General features: G+C 33.1%; 1 protein-coding gene across 3 annotated transcripts in view; it reads left to right on the top strand.

The window, feature by feature from the left end:
• LOC149775653 (uncharacterized) overlaps positions 1-22233 on the top strand; it is a 283048-nt gene that overhangs the window by 197113 nt on the left and 63702 nt on the right. For 2 of the 3 annotated variants that reach the window (XM_089943843.1, XM_089943844.1), the window contains 7 exons: positions 1964-2089; positions 4108-4286; positions 5090-5195; positions 7959-8117; positions 9578-9679; positions 11947-12129; positions 16267-16290. In XM_089943843.1, the coding sequence (XP_089799969.1) occupies positions 1964-2089; positions 4108-4286; positions 5090-5195; positions 7959-8117; positions 9578-9679; positions 11947-12129; positions 16267-16290 (879 nt within the window). The remainder of the gene's footprint in view (positions 1-1963; positions 2090-4107; positions 4287-5089; positions 5196-7958; positions 8118-9577; positions 9680-11946; positions 12130-16266; positions 16291-22233) is intronic. The other variant, XM_089943842.1, reaches the window with a different exon arrangement.

The following is a 22233-nucleotide window of genomic DNA, read 5'->3' as shown; positions in this document are numbered from 1 at the left end:
TGCTACATGTCTATGGCATAATGACCCATTGATAGATATCATTATAAACTGCCACACTGCAGACATCATAGTGATATGACTGAAAAATTGTTAAAGCTATGTTGAAAATCCATGTCTCTCTCTCTCTCTCTTTCTCTCTCTCTCACACACACACAAACACAAGCACATTTTTGTTTCTGCGCAATAATCTGAGTTGTCCACTATCTACAGTTACCAAACATTTTGGATGGCATGCACATAGAATCTTATTAGTTTCAGTTCAGTGATCAAGGTCATCATGATTGAAAGAAGAAAAGCACAATAGCTTGAGTTTTCCACCATGTTCACCTACCAACCACTGTGGATAGTTTGTACTTGTAGTATTTCAGGCTCAATTGTTCAAGGTCAAACTAATTCAAAGAAGAAAAAAATGGTTTCTGCACAATAACTATAGTTTTCTGTCATCTATGTTCACCAAAGTTTGTATTTGGCTTGCACATGGGTTAATAAAGGAAAAAACCCTAACAATTTTGCAGTCAATGGTCAATGTCACTGACAGAATAAACATGGTTCCGACATAATAATTACTGTTAGTTCTGCATGACATCCTTTACCAAGCTATGCAGATAGCTTGCACTTGGGATAAGAAAAAAGATTAATAATTTTATGGTCAAAGATCAAGGTCACTGCCAATAATATTCATTTATCTCCATTGAGGAATATTAAACATGAAGTGGGCATATAAGTAGACCATTTATGGTATGCTTCTTTAAATTAGATTATTGTAAAAGGTCTGTTATTCATCTGCCAATAAATAGAAACTTCTTGAACAATTTAAATATTTCTCTCATCAGGTTTGAAGCAAAAATATAGAAGTCATTTAACTTATTATTATATAGACTTAATACTGCCTAGGATTCACACAGAATCAACTTAAAAATGTTAAACATATCATTTATCAAGTCCATGAGTGAGTTGCAAAAAAATGACATGCCAACTCAAACATGACGAGGACAAGCTAGGCAAACATGGCCTGCCAAGTCATGCATGATGAGGAAAAGCTAGGCAAACATGGCCTGCCAAGTCAAGCTTGATGAGGAAAAACTAGGCAAACATGGCCTGCCAAGTCATGCATGATGAGGAAAAGCTAGGCAAACATGGCCTGCCAAGTCATGCATGATGAGGAAAAGTTAGGCAAACATGGCCTGCCAAGTCAAGCATGATGAGGAAAACCTAGGCAAACATGGCCTGCCAAGTCAAGCATGATGAGGAAAACCTAGGCAAACATGGCCTGCCATGTGTTCTTGCAGAAGAAATAATGATGAAAGACTTTAGAAATTGGTGCATGCTTGACCCAAAACTGTCGACTAGAAAATAGTTAAATTAAATTTTGGATATTGAAGAGCAAGGATGCATATTTGATATGGTATTGTTTTCCAACCACCTAAACCTCATCAGCCAAATAAAGTGTGAAATGACTTCGACATTAATCATCATGAAGTCTTAATGACTCAAACAGTGTTAGAAACCTTAAAGGTTATGTAGATCCTTGAACACTTCCTGTTTAATAATGGTCTCTTTTGTTGTTTTCACTGTCCTTTTTGACCCATCTCATTATGGTATGGTCACATATCATTTGCTGCAGAAGTCTGGGCTACTCACCCAAAATATGGTATACTCACATATTATTAGCTGCAGATGTCTGGGTCATTCCCACAAAATATGGTTGCTCATATATCATTAGATGTAGCAGGCTGGGTCAGCCCTATAAAATATGGTATACTCACATATCATCAGCTGCAGAAGTCTGAGTCATTTCCACACAAAATATTCCAATTGTCAGTACTGGTATGTATAATTTTCATTGCTCAGAGTTGAGCAATTTAAATGTGATATAATGAATACACATCAAAGAATTAACTGTTTTAGATGTATCAAATTGCTTTTTGTTTGTAAAGATTTTCTTGTTTTTGATTGGTTGCAGGAGATGGAAAATGTGACCAATCAGATGGAGCAGCTTCAGGCAGAGAAAGATGAGGCTACTAAGCAGCTGAAAAAAGTGGAGTCAGCTTTTCGGAAAATGGAGAAAGCCAAGAATGAAATTATACAGGTATGACAATTATATTCTTTTTTCCAAAATATCCAATAATTTTAGGAGAATGTGCCAGATTAGTGCCACCAAGCATCTGAATGACATGGAGCTGCATTTTCAGGCAAATTCCCATGATACATTTACTTCTCCACTCTTTTATTGTCATTTGATTACAAACATTTATTAGTTTTGGTCAAAGGATCACATTATATTTGAATATTTAAGTGTAATATTTGACACTTTTGAATAGAAATACCTTGAATATTTTGATAGATCATGATTAATCTTTATGTTTGCCATTCCATAATTTAATCATAACATCATCTTTGGTACTGAACCACTGGGTCACCACACTGATTTAGAAAAAAGTCCTTACTTTTTTCCTTATTTTAGGAATAAAACCCATATGTCAAGGAAACCAAATTAGAAATCTGTAAAACTAATATCAGATCTTCCTTGTTACAATGCACTAGTTAAAGTCCATAACCACTTACCATATTATGTAATTATGGAACCCTGTTATGGTGAGAACAGCAATATGTACTAGACCATGTTACAGTGAGAACAGCCTTATGTACAGACCATGTTATAGTGAGAACAGCATTATGTACTAAGCCATGTTATAGTGAGAACAGTATTATGTACCAAACCATGTTATAGTGAGAAAAGCATTATGTACCAGGCCATGTTATACTGAGAACAGCATTATGTACTAAACCATGTTATGGTGAGAACAGCATTATAAACCAAACCATGTTATTGTGAGAACAGCATTATATATCAAACTGCATTTGAGTGGGAATAATCCAAATTTGTGAAATGATAATGTTTTAAAAATGAAATCAAGATACAACATTGACCTTCATATTGTTTTCTTTCATACCATATTGTGAAATATTGGTTTAATTTTGGTCCATAGTGGTACAGCATTATATCCAGAATCATTTTATAATGAGGCAAGCTACAGTTAGTGAGAATTGTATCATCTTAATTTTAATTTTATGAAATTCATCCACCCATTTTCAGATATCATGATCATTTTAAAAAAATAAATTTAAAGTCGGTTATGGAGAACATTTTCTAAGTGTAAACTTTTTATGCCTTTTTAGAACATTATGTGTAGAATAACAAAATCTGCTTTTGCTGTATAATTACCATCTATACTCACTTATAAGATGAGTTCAACTACACAGATCCAGATCTACCACTGCATAATGTACCAGCAGATCTGAGTCTGTACAGTTTGCTAAGAGTAATCAATAGCACAAAGAACATACACCCTTATCTGCCAGTGCATAATGCAATGACAGATCTGGGTCTGTGTTGTTTGTACTTGAAGTCTACCTATAAATGAGTAAAGATGGTACTCCAAACAAATTTGCAAAATCTGCTGTCCAAAATTACTGACTGTACCAGCTTTTGTGTCATACCTTTAAACACAATTATTTGCAAACAATGCCATATAAATTTATAATAACATGTATAGGAATTTCAGGTAAGGAAATTTTTTTAAAAGTTTAAATGGAAACTTCCATATCTGACCTTTAAGAAGCAATAGAAACAGGAATTGAACAGAAATGGTCAGTTTAACACTGTCAAATTTGAATTAAAAAAATTCTGCGCTTAAGCATTATCATCTGCATATCTGAAACTACTACAATTATGAAAAACCCATGTGATGTGTAAAAATTCATACATCTGGTCAGCCGGCAAGCAACTAGAAAGAGGTATTTGAATTCATCTGTAAGTTGGAATGAAAATACTCTTTGCTCATTCTTTTTTTAATCTAGCAGTATCCTACAATATGCAGAGATTGGTTAAAACCATCACAATCAAGCAGAGAGACTCACTTGGAATTGGGTGGGGGGAGATTATTGATCTACCTCCATTCTTTATTTATGTACAAAAATAATAGTAATATCATCACTCTGTTAAATGTGGTTGAATTTGATGAACTATCTATCCCATATTTGTCACTTGTTGTTGCACTGTATCCACAAATCATATTTTACAGCCATCTTTTTTTTTTCCTACAGGAAACAACAAAATTGTATGAAGAAGAGAAGGACAAGACAAGACAAGAAAGGATGGAGACACGGAAGCAGTCTAACCATGAGGTAGAGGTGCTAAGGGAGGAGGTTCTGCAGCTGTCACGGCGTCTCAATGAACTCCAGGAGGAACATACAGAGATGGAAGACATGGGCATGAAACTCAGGTTTTACATTTTAAAAAATGAAAAAGTGGGTTAATGAGTTCTTTATATATTGAAAAGTGGGTTAATGAGTTCCTTAATATAAGACAGTAGATAAGAAATGTTCAGCTTTATGAATTATGTTTCCACTTTTCATAATAGATGAATGTTAACAAAAAAATCAAACTTACTAGGGATGCAATGGACATTCATCTGCTGTACCCTTCAGTACTTTTTTTGTTTTTCTAAACTGAAGAGCATCTATCTGAAATACTTGTTATCTTGTTTGCAACATCTAGTACAGAATAGTTAAACCCATTCCATTGGTAAGGCAATTGTAACATGAATCTGAATATGTGGAAGCATTTGGTGTCAAAGTTTTTGTATGCCATGCAAACAGGGATTTCTTGATATTGTAGTTTGCATGGAAGACATGATGTTCCTTAGAAAACTAGTTGTATTTTGCATAAATGGAAGATAAAATCTGCTTGTGGGTATGAACTTCTACAATCAGCTCAAAATGAATGAAGATTAAATCTTCACTATTTTGGGCTGAGATTAATTTAATGATTTTTTATTAATTTTCTATGTTTTTGTTGGTCATAATATTTAATTTCCAATAAACGTTTGGTGAAATCTATAGATTTGCACATTGCGAACTAAAATTAAATAGCAATTGACTCTTTGGAGTAAGCATATTGTGTCAACATTTTTTCTATTACTGGCTAAGTGTATTTTCACATATTGGTCCTCTCATGAAAGTTGCAAATATTTTATCAGTTTGAAAATTGTATGATTTGTAATATTAAATCCAAATTTTATTTCAGAAATGAACTCCATGAAGCCCAACAACAGACAGCTCGAGAACGGAGTGCCAGGGACAGCTTGATTGAAGAACACAAAAGAACTCTTCAGACTCTGCGGAAAGAAATGGTCAGTTATAATTAGTAACATTTTGCTAGGTTTACTTTTGACAGTTTTTCAGATCCATATAATGATAAAAAGAAAACTAATCCCACTAAATTATAAAAATACAAAATGTTTTTTTTTATAACTATAACATGGAAAATCCTTTAATATCAAAAATCATTCACAAGTACACTGTTATTTGACCTATAAATCATTTCAGATTAAAGTCTTTGTTCCTGCAAGTATTGCATATAAAATAATAAATTATTCAAAAGTTTGCATTATTGACACAAACAAGATAATACATTGTCTTTGATTTTCATGCACATTTTCCTTTACTTTTAAAGATCATCAACAATTATACATTGAAATATTAATTATAATTTTTAAGGTTATTCCCATGCATGATAATTCAAAGACCAGCCATTTTTTGTAAATTAAAATAAAGTACAAGTTTCAACTCTATACTGTGCCAATTTGCTGGATTTTTTCTGATTGTTATCTTCTTATTCAAATTGATAATTTGTTCCATCAATTAATTTCATTTCAAAGTTCAAGAAATGAAAGAAAAGATATATCTTTATATCATACATGTGCAACCTGTGGGCCACATCCCACCCGCAATCTGGTTTTATCCAGTTATATTTAAATGATATGGGTACATTTGAATGATATGGGTACATTTAAATGATATGGATACATTTAAATGATATGGGTACATTTAAATGACATGGGTACATTTATATGACATGGGTACATTTAAATGATATGGGTACATTTAAATGATATGGGTACATTTAAATGATATGGGTAAATTTATATGATATGGGTACATTTAAATGACATGGGTACATTTAAATGATATGGGTACATTTAAATGATATGGGTACATTTAAATGATATGGATACATTTAAATGACATGGGTACATTTAAATGATATGGGTACATTTAAAAATTGCTATCCAGCCCACACCCTGGAGGAAGTTACACATGCCCACTTTTATGTGAATACAGGCATTCAAGATAAACAAAATTAATAAGTTTGTATACTGTACAATGGTTTATACATACAGACTATCAAGAACTACAAAATTAATAAGTTTATATACTGTACAATGTTGTATGAATATAGGCATTCAGGGTAAGCAAAATTAATACTTTTATATACTGTACAATGGTATATGAATACAGGCATTCAGATTAACAAAATTAATAAGTTTATATACTGTTTATAGGCATATGAATACAGGTATTCAGGATCAACAAAATGATTAATATTTTATATTGTACAATGTTGTATAAATGCAGGCATTCAGGATCAGTAAAATGAATAAGTTTATATACTGTACAATGTTGTATGAATACAGGCATTCAGGATTAGCAAAATGAATAAGTTTATATACTGTGCAATGTTGTATGAATACAGGCATTCAAGATAAGCAAAATGAATAAGTGCATATACTGTACAATGGTGTATGAAATCAGGAATTCAGCATCAGCAAAATGAATAAGTTTATATATTGTACTTATAGGTTACTGCATTTGTATGGGAAAATATGAACAAATTTTTTGGATGGAATACTGCATGACCTTGGAAGTGCAGTATATCCATCCAACATATTTTCCCATACAAATGCAGTAACCTTTTTATTATATACTCATTTGTCTTTTTCTACCTAAGGCTTAATTATATAAACAAAATACACTACAAGAAACAAAGTAACTAAATGTATGCCATATTCCAAACTAAATACACAAGTGCAGATTCATCATTACACAACAACAACATTATTGATGTGTACATAACTCCGCCCAGATAAATTTGAACTTAACAGCGCGCTACATAACTTTTGAAAGAAACTTGGCATTTTGGTCTACTTATAATTGAAATTTAGATTCATATTGTGAATGATGAATGCGCATTGCAAGAACTTTTCCATTTCATCTGGAATGAATAGATTTGTGTAATTTTATTGATTCTATGAAATTTCATGATCATGGACTGGATTCATCTGTGCAAATTCTACATGAAATACATCGAATTGAAGTAGCGAGGGAGAAGCTTGTTGACATCTGCAAGTGTGTTTCTGTTCTGTCATTGAATATTTGAAATCATAATGAGGGAAAAATATGAAGTCTTTCAATTGCAAGTATCAAAAAGGAGGATGTAATTGCACTTGGAATATAGTCAAAATTACAGTACAATTTCGAAATGTGTAATCAAGCTTGAGAGCCCATGACATGGCTTATGTAATTCAGATTTGCAGAACTAAGAAAGGAAATTCAGGATGTAAAACTAAGTATATTTTTGCCATTCTTATTACCAGCTATAGAAGACAGTTTATGCCTTGTCACTTGCATGTTATTTGTAGCTACCCAGCAGTTTTATGAAAATCTGGCGTCTGCTGCCTAAATCCAAAACACTTTATCAAGAAATTCAACATGGAATGTAGCTAAGCAGCTGATAAGTGGTAGTCCACAAAACATCTGCTTTAGTTCATTCAGAAACAAATGTAATCAACCAAAACATAAACTGCCTACTATGTGAGTGTACATGTTATGTTAAGAAAAAGTGCTGGCCATCTGCGTCCATTGTTTGTTTACAAACGTAGTTCCTTTATGAGTACAATATGAAGTTGTGCACGAGTTCAGTATCATAAAATACTGAATAATTCTGAAAATGCAAAGTTAACGTAGAAAAAAATGAGCATATAATAAAATGGTTTATAAATACAGGCATTCAGATCAACAAAATGAATAAATTTATATACTGTACAATGGTATAGGATGCTGCCATGCTACAGCTGCAGGAGAGGCTGTTCCTGGAAAAGCAGCAGGCAATAGAGGAATTACGTCATGAATTTGATCAGGAGCGCAGAGAGGTGGCTGCCAAAACAGACGAGAAACTGTCACAACAAGTGTCTGACCATACCCATCTCATCAGGGTAAATATTTCCCAATTGTTTTTTGGAGGATTTTGAGTAAAAATGTGCAAGAGAAAACGTGATAGTTTAGAATTTTTTTTATCAAATATGGGATGTCTAGGAGATATTAACTTGTAGGACTATATTTTTGATAATTCTGTATTCTGCATGGCTAGCTGTCACTTTTAGATTCCCATGTAGGAGATGAATTATGTGTAATTTCTTAAGGTTAAAATAGTTTATCCAAAAGTGAGAATTAACGTATACTAATAGGGGGGCATGAATTTCAGAACAACTAGATGGTACATATTATCTTGGGGTCCAAAAGGTTGCAGGATTTCCAAGGACTAAAACTGACACACTTTTAATAGTGTTTATATTGAACCAATTCAATGCATATTTGGTTATTTTTAAACTGAGAGAAATATGACAGAGGATTTGATTTTAGTTCGACACACTTCGAGACAGGGGATTCTGCATTATCATCTTTGAAAGAAATTATGTATCCTGTAGTCTGAAGGGTGAATGTGTACCGTATATATATATATATATATATATATATATATATATATATATATATATATATATATATATATATATATATATATATATATACTAGTTTCTAAGTCAAGTCCAAAATGCGATCTTGCAAACTGCACAGACCCAGATCTACCTACACATAATGTGCCAGCAGATCTGGTTCTATGCAGTTCAATAGTAGCAATCAGTAAAACAAGCAACATAGACCCTGATCTGCTGGCACCTTATATGATTGCAGAAAAGGGTTTATGTGGTTTACAGTTGGACTCGACTTATATGCAGATATATTGTTATATAGTTTTGTCCAAGTTAAAAATGCCGATATCAAGCAGAGACTTTCCTTAGTGTTATGTTTTGTTCATCTTGGTTCATTCATTGTTCATTTGCTCTTTTATTATGTTCTCAGTGTCTTAGATCCTATTTCACCTGAAAATTGGTATGTTGGTGCATTTCAAGGAGGATAAAAGGTTACACAGTAACTCAACCATACCAAAACTTTGTCACTAAAAAATAAAAAATGGCATAAAGCATGCTCCCATCACATGTATATACTCAGAGCTCTTCTCTTTGGAGGTCATTCTCTGTTGTAACATTGTTGTCTAGAATATAACCCATGTTAAGATAGTTTTAGATTGATTTAACCCTAAGGTATAAGAAGTTACCAAGCGTGCTTCATGAAAATTAGGGCATTTTTTACATGAGTTTTAGCAGCCACTTTCCTCCTATCAGGGTTGTGACACGTGTTGTATAATCAATTTTTTGGTGAGTTTGACCCAAAGAGGGATTTGTGTGTTTATGAGGACATTGAATAGTATAACTTGATTTACAATATATTGTATATAAATTGTACATTGTCCTCGTGCATGTTAGTTCAAGAAAGTGACTTAATTCTATTGGTTTTCACAGAATGGTAAATGTGGAATATATCTATCTTTGTTTAGGCCAAGAATGAAGAAATTGAAAGATTGCAGAAGCTAGTGGACAGATTGGAGAGGGAGAAGCAAAAACAAGAAGAGAGATTTAAAGAAGAGCTTCAAATGGAGGTTAGTAAAAGTTGTTCGAGCTGTGTGTCATGTTGTTACTCTATACAAATGTGCAGTATTAGAAAATTATGTAAGTTGATCCAATGCCTTTATATTAAAGTTCATTTTAATTTATATTTAGTCACATATTAGTGATCCCAGTTTGTTAAAAAAATTATTGTTTTGTGGCAAAAAACATAGCTTGATTGCTATTAATGTAAAGCATTGACAGCAATCTTTTTTTACCAGATACAAGCTGCCAATCATGCAAATGTGCTGACCAATCGGCACACACTTAAGCTACACACCTCCAATCACTGTAGTCATAATCAGCCATTTTCCTCCAACAATCATAGAAACAATACAGTGGCAATGGTGGATTTATTTTGTTTATTCACACAATAAATCATATTTAATTTGTGACAATGGTCATAAATTATTCATGGTTCCTTTGTAACTTGACAGTAGATACCTAGACCATTACATTGGTGGTATGAAATTGATTTCATTCCCCAAACCTCATCAGAGCTTGATGTAGAAATGCCTGAGGTGAATCAAAGCTTACAGTTGTCCCAATGATTAGCTGAATTTCAAAATAGACTATGAAAATAACTGTCTGTTTTTATGTACAAATAGACTGTCTGTATTACAAGTAGACCAGCAAGGTGTATAACGTTGCTTAAAGTGCTATAAAATCAAGTCTTATCAACTTTGGCTTTTTACTAATAATGCCAATTTGAAACTCATCCATACTTTAACAAAATTAACAGAAAAATTATACCAAATAGTCCTCTTCAGCAGAGGTGTTTGAAATATATCATTTAATTTGAACAGATACTTCCTGCATCACTGACAGCCACATGCATGTTTATTTATCTGGTTACAAATTTGGTAAACATTTATATACAGTAAACTAAACAAAACTGTTTACACAGCTAAACATTGCAGTCTTAATCGACAAAACCTTGCTCCTGTTTTTCATGAAACAGGAAAATACACCCATAAAGAAAAATGATTTCATAGTATTATTCATACTCTTACTGTCATGTACAAAGTAAGCATCTGTTCATACTCAGCATTAAGAGGTTAGTGTTAGGACTGGTCGGCCTGGTGTCAGGATAATATGACTGGGTGGGACATCATGCTACATGTCTGCGGCATGATGTCCCAGTGCTAGACATCACTATAAACTGCCACACTGCAGACATTGTAGAGATATGACTGAACAATTGTTAAAAAGTATGCATCTGTTCATACTCTTACTGTGGTGTACATAGTAAACATCTCTTTATACTCTTACTGTCATGTACACAGTAAACGTCTCTTCGTACTCTTACTGTGGTGTACACAGTAAACATCTCTTCGTACTCTTACTGTGGTGTACACAGTAAACATCTCTTCATACTCTTACTGTCATGTACGTAGTAAACATCTCATATTCTTACTGTCATGGACAAAGTATGCATCTGGTGATACTCTTACTGTCATGTACAAATAAGCATCTGTTATACTCTTACTGTCTTGTAAAAAGTATGCATCTGTTCATACTCTTACTGTCGTGTACACAGTAAACATCTCTTCATACTCTTACTGTCATGTACATAGTAAACATCTCTTCATGCTCTTACTGTCATGAACACAGTAAACATCTCTTCATACTCTTACTGTCATGTACACAATAACATCTCTTCATACTCTTACTGTCATGTACATAGTAAACATCTCTTCATACTCTTACTGTCATGTACACAATAACATCTCTTCATACTCTTACTGTCATTTACATAGAAAACATCTCTTCATACTCTTACTGTCATGTACACAATAACATCTCTTCATACTCTTACTGTCATTTACATAGTAAACATCTCTTCATACTCTTACTGTCATTTACATAGTAAACATCTCTTCATACTCTTACTGTCATTTACATAGTAAACATCTCTTCATACTCTTACTGTCATGTACACAGTAAACATCTCTTCATACTCTTACTGTCATATATATGGTAATGATCTGTTCATACTCTTACCGTCATGTACATAGTAAACAACTCTTCCTACTCTTACTGTCATGTACGAAGTATGCATCTCTTCCTACTCTTACTGTCGTGTACAAAGTATGCATCTCTTCCTACTCTTGCTGTCATGTAAAAAGTATGCATCTGGTTATACTCTTACTGTGGTTTACAAAGTATGCATCTGTTCATACTTTTACTGTCCTGTACAAAATAAATATGTTATATTTTTTTGCTGTCTTGTACAAAGTAAGCATCTGTCATTTTTCAGGTTCATGAGGCAGTGAATCATGAGCGTCAGGTGATGGAATCAGAGCGAGACTGGCAAATTCAACAGGAGAAGGAAAACCTAGAGATTGAGAATCGACAGAAATTCAAACAGTTGAAGGATGAATTGGAGCAAGAGAAGAAAATGAAAGACAGTCTGGAAACCAAATTGAAAGAGCAAAAAGAGGTATGTACAGGTTTTAAAGAATGGGATCTTTGCTCTATGTCATAAAATTGTTTTGACACAAAAGCGTAGCTCAGATGCATTAGATCTATTGTGCAGTTGGTAATTCAGTACGATATTGAAAATTTTGTCTATTTTTATGTCTTAGCCTCAGGAGTTATTCTATTGGCTAAACAGGTTTGCGAACTACAGGGCTTGCATGGGCATGTTGCTTGTGTGTGTTGTCCAATTTTGTTCCATGGAGTGTTGAACACACTGGTGTTATTTACATTCTGCTTGTTGAATACACATGTGAGACATATCAAAATTAACTACTTTACGATCACATACATTGTAGGTTACTCAATATTTCATAGCTTCTCTGATGATTTCTCTGTTAGCACTAAAATTGAAGATAAGATCCAGTGTTGATAGTTAATACCTGTTGTTAGAAATGAGATCAGAAGATCAGGGAGTGGGGGTGACAAAAGTGATAAAAACTAATGCTGCAATGTAAAGACACAGAAGGTTTCTAGTAATTAGGGCAATTTTCTCTTACATTTTTCATCCAAATACCACATGGTTTAGTGTAATGTGGCAATATCACTTTTTAATATAAAAAATTGTAATTCATTCTTCATATTTAAAAAAAATGTAAACAATGTAAAAATGTGTTGCTGTTTAAAAGTCTTTCTGAAAGATATGGTCATTTTCATTCTTAGAGCTAAGTGTACCAAATCAGCAAAGAACATTTTTACAGCAGCATCATTTTGGTTGAAGAGATTCAATTTTTAAAATGATGTGTTTCTTTTTGGATTAATAATAATACTATAAGAGACTGAGTACTATAAAAAAGTGAGGGCCAGAAGACACTATAAAGTTGGAAGTGTAATTTAATATGTCAATGTTTACCATGACATTTGACTTACCAGATATAACAGAGTTACTTATTTAAATACAAAAAAACTAACATTTTATAGTTTTATATATAAATACAAAAAAACTAACATTTTTATATTTTTATATATAACCAAATTTCATGGCCACTTCTAACACTTCTAAAAGTATGCAAATGATAAAATATTGAAGTCAAGCCTTTATGTTTTGGTTTGAAATATCACTGTGATTTGAAGAATACCTAGACAACATAAGTGTTGGGTTTGTCCTGACTTGCTGTGACAAGGGAAATTACTCTATACTACTATGATTCCTAACTAAAACAAAGCATTTACCAGTTAGAAAAATGTTTATCTGTGCATAACAAAATTTATGAATTTAAGTTATTGCAGGATTTTTAAATAATTGCCATTTTAAGTTTAGTCCCTTTAAGAATTTTTAAGATTCCTCCAAACAGTATGTCTAAGAATTAATAGTTTCCTCATATTTTAAGTTCTTGTTTTGCAGGATTCAAAATGACCATTTATGTTATCATCAGTTTTTGAAAACAAATTAATTTATTGGAATGTATACAGTCAAGAAACCTGGGTCCATAAAGGTGTGTATAATGTTTCCACAGAAAAATACCAGTTTAAATACTGCATAAACTCGCTTATAAGTTGAGTTCAACTGCAAACTGCACTGACCCAGATCTACCATCACATAATGCACTGGCAGATGTGGGTCTTTGCAATTTGTTTGAATAATAGCATAAACATCATAGACCCTGATCTGTTTGCACAGTATGTCAAGATCTATGTTGTTTGCAGTTGACCTCCACCTACAAGAAAGTATATAAGGCACACTAATGAATTACCTGAAGCTGCTATTTGAATCTTGGTGTTGGGATTTCACATAGCATTTCACAATAAGCTTTACCTCAGTTTCCTTTTAAAAAAATTATATTTAAGAAAAACAACAACATTAACCTTGGCTATTCATGATCTTCATTTATATACTTGATGAGGAATTTTATTTCAGAAATATATTTATACATGTAAACATGTAGTAAACATATACTATAGACATAAACTGCAGCAAGGTTACAGTAAGCAAGTTCCCTGAACTTGTTTGTGAATACTAACTACTATGGATAACATCAAAAATGGTTGAAAATATCCACCAGCATGGTGGATTGAATAATTTATTGAAAATAGACAAGTTTCAAAAAGTACATTGCAGCCTTCCTTAAGCAACCAGTAGGATGGTCAGAATTGTGAGTGGATAAGGGATGTAATTCCTTCATCATAGACAGTTTAAGAATAATTTCCAGGCCAACTGCTTTGTAGACAGTTTAAGAATGAACACAGGGCCAACTGCATTGTAGACAGTTTAAGGATGAACACAGGGCCAACTGCATTGTAGACAGTTTAAGGATGAACACAGGGCCAACTGCATTGTAGACAGCGTAAGAATAAATACAGGGCCAACTACATCATACACAGTGTAAGAATAAATACAGAGCCAACTGCATTGTAGCAAGTTTAAGAATAAATGCAAGGCCAGTTGCAGTGTAGACAGTTTAAAAATTAATATGTGGCCAAATGCATTGTAAACAGTTAAAAAATAAATACAGGGCCAACTGCATTCTAGCAAGTTTAAGAATAAATACAAGGCCAGCTGCATTGCAGACAGTTTAAAAATGAATACATGGCCAAATGCATTGTAGACAGTGTAACAATAAATACAGGGTCAACTACATTGTAGACAGTATAAGAATTAATACATTGCCAACTACACTGTAGACAGTATAAGAATTAATACAGGGTCAACTATATTGTAGACAGTATAAGAATTAATACAGGGCCAACTACACTGTAGACAGTATAAGAATTAATACAGGGTCAACTACATTGTAGACAGTATAAGAATTAATACATTGCCAACTACACTGTAGACAGTATAAGAATTAATACAGGGTCAACTACATTGTAGACAGTATAAGAATTAATACAGGGCCAACTACACTGTAGACAGTATAAGAATTAATACAGGGTCAACTACATTGTAGACAGTATAAGAATTAATACATTGCCAGCTACACTGTAGGCAGTATAAGAATTAATACAGGGTCAACTACATTGTAGACAGTATAAGAATTAATACAGGGCCAACTACACTGTAGACAGTATAAGAATTAATATGTGGTCTACTACACTGTAGACAGTATAAGAATTAATACAAGGCCAACTACACTGTAGACAGTATAAGAATTAATACAGGGCCAACTACACTGTAGACAGTATAAGAATTAATACAGGGCCAACTACACTGTAGACAGTATAAGAATTAATACAGGGCCAACTACACTGTAGACAGTATAAGAATTAATACAGGGCCAACTACACTGTAGACAGTATAAGAATTAATACAGGGCCAACTACACTGTAGACAGTATAAGAATTAATACAAGGCCAACTACACTGTAGACAGTATAAGAATTAATACAGGGCCAACTACACTGTAGACAGTATAAGAATTAATACAGGGCCAACTACACTGTAGACAGTATAAGAATTAATACAGGGCCAACTACACTGTAGACAGTATAAGAATAAATACAGGGCCAACTACACTGTAGACAGTATAAGAATTAATACAGGGCCAACTACACTGTAGACAGTGTAAGAATTAATACAGGGCCAACTACATTGTAGACAGTATAAGAATTAATACATGGTCTACTACACTGTAGACAGTATAAGAATTAATACAGGGCCAACTACACTGTAGACAGTACAAGAATTAATATGTGGTCTACTACACTGTAGACAGTATAAGAATTAATACAGGGCCAACTACACTGTAGACAGTATAAGAATTAATACAGGGCCAACTACACTGTAGACAGTGTAAGAATTAATACAGGGCCAACTACATTGTAGACAGTATAAGAATTAATACATGGTCTACTACACTGTAGACAGTATAAGAATTAATACAGGGCCAACTACACTGTAGACAGTACAAGAATTAATATGTGGTCTACTACACTGTAGACAGTATAAGAATTAATACAGGGCCAACTACACTGTAGACAGTGTAAGAGCAAGTACAGGAATATCTTCATTATGGACAGTATAAGAGCAGATACAGGAATATTGCAGTTTATAAAGCATTAAAAAATTCATTTATTTTTTTGTACTTATAAAGGGTTTATATTCATGATCTTATTTATACAATAGCAGTATCATTTTGTAATTTTTATCCTTATTATTTCTTCAGATAAAGTTGGTAGTGTCTCTGCAGGTGAATTATACTTTATATTGTTTGTTTGAAAACAAAATCAGCATGAAATCTAAAACTTTGCATGCTAATTAAATTGGAAGACTCATCTTTTTTATTATTGTTCATTGAATGAATTCCATGTAGTAGAGACGAAATTTTCTGTTATTTTGCCTAATGTTATTTTCTCCCATTGTAAAGTGACATTTTTTTTGTAGATGCTCTTGCAGCACATTTTATCATGATCAGCATGATATGTTACAATTAACTTTGACATATGGGCTAGGCCTGTAATAAATCACCAGCCTTTGATGGTTAACCTTCCTTGTTTGGTGGCATGATTGAATTTGAATTAGGACTCACTTAAGATAACAGTCTGACAGATAAGTTAACTTGTTAAATAGAGGAAAACAAAGTAGAAACAATCCAGAGACAATTTGCGCCATTTGAAATAAGTGTCATAACTAGACTAGTTGCTAATGTTGGCAGAATAGAGAGGATTATTCTTACTATGATAGGCATATTAAAATTTTGGTGGCTAGATAAAGTTAATCCAATTGGCTAACTTGAGCTAAATGAGGGGGTCTGTTTCACTGACAAAGTTCAAAGTTTAAATTATTCTCCTTCACATAGTTAGTCAGTCTTAGTTTCTGCAAGAAGGCAAGAATCCTGACTCCAAGATCAGTAAATAGCAATTTTTTTGTTAAATTGTCCAAGGGATGGGTATCTGGAAGTTGAAAGGCATGGATAGAGAGATTTGGCTTGATTGAAAAGGAATCAAGTCACAGAAGGCACACTATTTCTTTTAAGCACCTTCAATTTGTTAATTGATATAAGTTTGTAATGTTTTGTTGAAGTTATTCATTTTAATTGATACATCAATTTTCCATGAGTTTGTGAGTTAATGGTTTGCATATATTTATCTTGGATGCTACATGAATAATGTATTCTGAGGATTTCATGCATTACTTCTAATACAAATTATGTGAATATGTAAATTTATCTGTCTTAAATGATATGTATCATGTATGCTGTTACACTTATTTGATTTAATTTATATTTGATTTAAGTTGTGTTTGATTTGATTTGATTGTTTGTGGGTTTTGGAGTCTTATTATTTTTTTACATGTCAATATAACATAATTTTGTTTACTAGAAATTTGATATTTTCCAGAAAATTCAGTTTGATCTGAGTTTTCCTTAGATACTTAATAATAGAAACCTTTGTTTCTGTTTTTGACTTAGTTCTTGGCCTTGATTGAGGGTCAAGTAAACAACATTTTTCTAGGAGTAAAATGACTGGTTCTTATCAGGGACATACAGGAACTATGTGACTTGTACATGTAAACATGATCATGGCATCCTCTATTTCACAATATATTTTGCAATTAGGCATTTCCGAAATTGCAAAATGCTTAGTATTGATAGTGATGTTTAGAGAGAGAGATCTGAGAGTCCAGGCTCTTAAACACTTGATGTCAAGTTGTTTTCTTCTGTTGTGACTTGTATTGAACTATTGAAAATTTTGAGTTTTTGAGTTATATGTTAATTTTTCTTCAGATTATTTGGACTCTAGAAGATTAATTCGTTTCTCTGGAAATATTATTGTATTCATACAGAAGTCTTGAACAAGGACTTTTGTTGAAAATTTTATTTGGATTTCCAAGACTGGAGAATTAATTATGTTTGTACAAGGAACTATAAACATCAACACAGTACAGGCTACATCATATGTCATATCATTCCATCTTGGATTCTTCATCAGGACTCAAACTTGGAATCATTAGAATCATTAGAACATTTCAATATTAGGACTTCAAAAACGTTATTCATGGTTTATTCTTGTATCATTTTTGGATTTGATTCTGGAAACTGTAAGTTCATATTTTTTTTCATTTTTATAGTATTTTTCCAGGGAAATAAATTATTTGTTATAATTTTTCAAAGCTTGTTGTTTTCACTCTTTCATGTGTTACTGTTTATTTGAGTCTAAACACATAACATAAGAATTGGGTAGCTTGTTCTAAGGATAATTTTGAATTTTGGGTAGAATATTTCAGAAATCTTTGTTTTTTTTTAAATTTGAATTTCCCTAGGGTTTGAAATTTTTAGTGAAATTGGCAAGCTTTTTCTAAAATATCATCAAAAGTAGAAATCTCTTTTTTTCAAATCCTACCCAGGAACAATTAAATCTTTTCAAGAAAGAAAATACGATCTTTCTGACTTAATGGCTTCCTTAACAAAACAAGAAATAAGAAATATTTTAGTTCAGCATTTGGTAGAAAAGAATGTTTTGGATCAAAGTGCTTTGGTTTTGATCAGTAAATCTGTATCAGACTCTGACATAAAAATGAAATAATTAAAATTAAAATACAAGATGGAATTAGAGTTGAAGAAGCTGGAACTTCAGAAAGATAAAGAAGAAAAATAAATGTGTTAACAAACAGAAGAAAGAGAGGAAGAAAGCCAAATGCAATTACAAGAAAAACAAATGCAATTAGATAAGGAAGAAAGAGAGAAAGAGAGGGAATATCAATGTAGAATGCAAGAAGTGGAACTGGCAAGTTAAAAGCAAATTCATACTTCAAATCCAAATTTAAGTTTTTACCTTGCAAAGAATATTAGATTACTGCCCCCTTTCAGAGAAAAAGAAGTAGACAAATATTTTCCTTATTTTGAAAAAGCATTGGACTCAATTATTACAATGTATACTCACTGGTAAAGCTAACGATATTTACTGTTCACTGTCAGTTCAACAAAGTGGTGACTATGATACGGTCAAAGAATGCATCTTAAGGGGATATGAGTTAGTCCCTGAAGCTTATTGGCAATAATTCAGAAACTATAAAAAAGAAGCTGGACAAACTCATGTCGAATTTGCTAGAGAAAAGAGCAGTTATTTGATAGATGGTGCTTAGCCAAGAAAGTTGAACAAGATTATCAAAGTCTCTAACAACTTATATTACTTTAAGATTTCAAAAACTGCATACATGGTGACATTAAGATTTATCTTGACGAGCATCAGAAAGAAACCTTGGAAAATGCTGCTCGTGCTGCTGATGAGTATTCCTTAACTCATAAAAGTTCCTTTTGTAAATAAGACTTCTACTCAACTGTCTTCTGGCAGAAAAGTATTTCAGCCTAATACAAGCCCTTCTAAAACTCAAACTGGCACAACTTCTAAAAGTCAAACTTATTTCTGATGGCCACAGATTGAAAAATAGGCATCAGAATGAAGACAGACCTATTCCAGATGCTCTTATTTCTAAGAGGTCAAGGTCATGGTCATGTATTGAAAGCACTACATTTGTTGGATCTAATAAACCCCAGTCTGATTTTATTATGGAGAATTATGAACCATTCATATTGAAGGGTTCTATATCACTCGTGGGTGATTCAGCCAATCCTATCCCTAATAATATTTTAAGGGACACAGGAGACTCTCAGTCTTTTATTGTCAAGTACTTTGCCTTTTACTGTGAAGTCTTCTTCTAATGAGAGTATTCTTATTCAGGGAGTAGAGTGCGGCTTTGTTAATGTTCCTCTCCATTGTGTAAATTTGTCATCAGACTTAGCCTCAGGACCCGTGACAGTCGGAACAGTCTATATTTGTTTTAATTTTTCAAAGCTTGTTGTTTTTGCTCTTTCTTGTGTTACTGTTTATTTGAGCCTAAATGCATAACATAAGAATGCTAGGAATTTATTTTTTTACATCTGGAAATGCTATGTCAAATAATAATAGTAAATAATGTAGTTTGGAAAAGGAGTGAAGTCCATTAATCTATTGGGGTAATTAAGCTGTAATTTCTTTTCAAGCGAGATAGTTAGTGATTTACAGCCAACAGGGCATAGTACTATTTACTAGGATGTCTAGTTATATTATGGTTCCAGTTAGGAATGTGGATAGCAGCTAGGAAAAAAGACATGAATTTTATAATGATGGGATTTTTGTGTGTGTTTATCAGGTTGTGAATTAGCCTTAGTCTGTTGAGTTATGATAAGACTATATCTGACAGCCATCATTGCCATTTTCAGCAGAAAACTGTCATAGTGGTTCCACTCTAAATGACACCTCAGTATTGTTACAAATATGTGGTGCTTTTGTTTGGTTATCATTATCTAAGAGATCATCAACCATGGTGTTATTGCCTGATCAAGTCAATAATAATATAAAACATGAAATTGATGGATGGAATAACAGAGATCTGAGCAGAGATATAGAATAGAACAACATTAGCCCCCTATGGAAAATATAACAATTTAATCAATAACATTAAAAAAATGAAATTGAACATTACATTTGAATGATACATGTTCTCTTAGAAATAGAATTACAAAACTGTAAGAAATGCAGATACCATTCTGCTATATCAAATTTCATCACAGAATTGAGTGATCAGTCAAACTCAATGCTCAGTATGCCTGCCTAACCTGGTTGCTTCTGATCTTCTCAAAGTCAAAATTGATGACAGGTCAGATTTGCTGTATTCCTTTTCCTCTTCTCTCCATCTCTCTATCCTCTTCCTGGTTATCAACCATAACCTGGCTGTATGATGCCTTTCCTACTCTGTGGTGCACACATAGAGCTATTTTTGTCCTTGTGCTTTCCAAGATTTGCCTTCCCTATGAACCTGAATCACTTTTCTTTAAGTTCCATGTCCCTCAACTTCCAGACACCTGTGCCTTAGACAATTTAATGAGAAATACTTGTTATATCCTGGAGCTAAGAACTTCTTGCTTCCATGCAGAAACTTTGACTTCTGTGGTGAGGGAAATTACTTAAAACACTTAATTTCATCTGGGAAATGCACACCCATCATTTAGCTTAGCCAATCAGGATTAACTTTATCTAAACACCAAAACTTCATATGCTCATTGAAGTTATAATAATTCTCTCTATTCTGCTTTTATCAATAACCATTTCTGGAAAAACTCATTTTATGACACTTATTTCAAATGGCACAACATTGTCTCCACATTGTTGTTTCCCACTACTTAACCCCAAATTAACATATCTGTTTGACCATTATCCCAACAGATTCTAATTAAAAATCAATTATGCCTCCAAACAAGAGCATCACATCCTTAGCAGGCTAGTGATTTATTGTGTGCCTAGCTCATACGTCAATGTTAATTGTTGTGAGCGACGCTGACTGTGACAAGACTGACTCATGTATGTACTGCAGTAACATTTTTCTTCCATATTTGTTGCAATAACATTTTTCATAGAAATTTCACTTAGTTACAAGTGTAAAATAATCCTGTTTCAAAGGCAGATCCCCAAGTGGCCAAGTGGTCTAAAGCGCTCTCCATTACGGATCACTGCCATCTCACCTCTGCGTGGGTTTGAGTCTAGGATTCGGCTAACGTGGGTATGTGAGAAAGCTCGCCAGTAGCTTCTCGTGGGTTGGTGGTTCTTCCCGGGGTTTTCCAGGGTTCTTCCTCCACCATTAATACTGGCTGCCATGCATAGCCTATCGTGTGCTGAAAAATAGCGTTAAACCCCACAACAACAACAGCAACAACAAAGGCAGATATTTTACAATGGTACAACTAACCCTCAATATAACATGGTAGTCAGTGGCCTTTGCTGATGACCGCATTATGTATCTTTTACACTGAAAACTTCTGTTTGGAGTGAAATGCTCAGACAATAATGGTGGTAAGGTTTCCCTGGGCACAGTCAGGTGTTACAATTCTATGCTTTTAAAATAAGTAACAGAAAAGAGTGAAAGACAACAAGATTTGTATAATTTAAACAATAATTTATTTCCCTGGTATACAAGGTAAAAATTCGAAAAAAGAACTTACGGTATTGCAAATTAAATCTAAAATTAGTCCAAAAATTACAGACACACATCCTAATAATTTAAAGTCCTGAATAAAACTAAGTACAAGACCAGAATAAATCCAAAAACTGCTGGCAATGATGATGTGTCTAAGCACCTAGTGTGTTGATGTGCCAAC

This window comes from Sinohyriopsis cumingii, chromosome 19 (genome assembly GCF_028554795.1).
Source record: "Sinohyriopsis cumingii isolate HCF-2022 chromosome 19, ASM2855479v2, whole genome shotgun sequence".
NCBI classification, from domain to species: Eukaryota; Metazoa; Mollusca; class Bivalvia; order Unionida; family Unionidae; genus Sinohyriopsis; species Sinohyriopsis cumingii.
The sequence above is the reverse complement of the archived record's forward strand: the minus strand, read 5'-3'. Positions and strand labels throughout refer to the sequence as shown.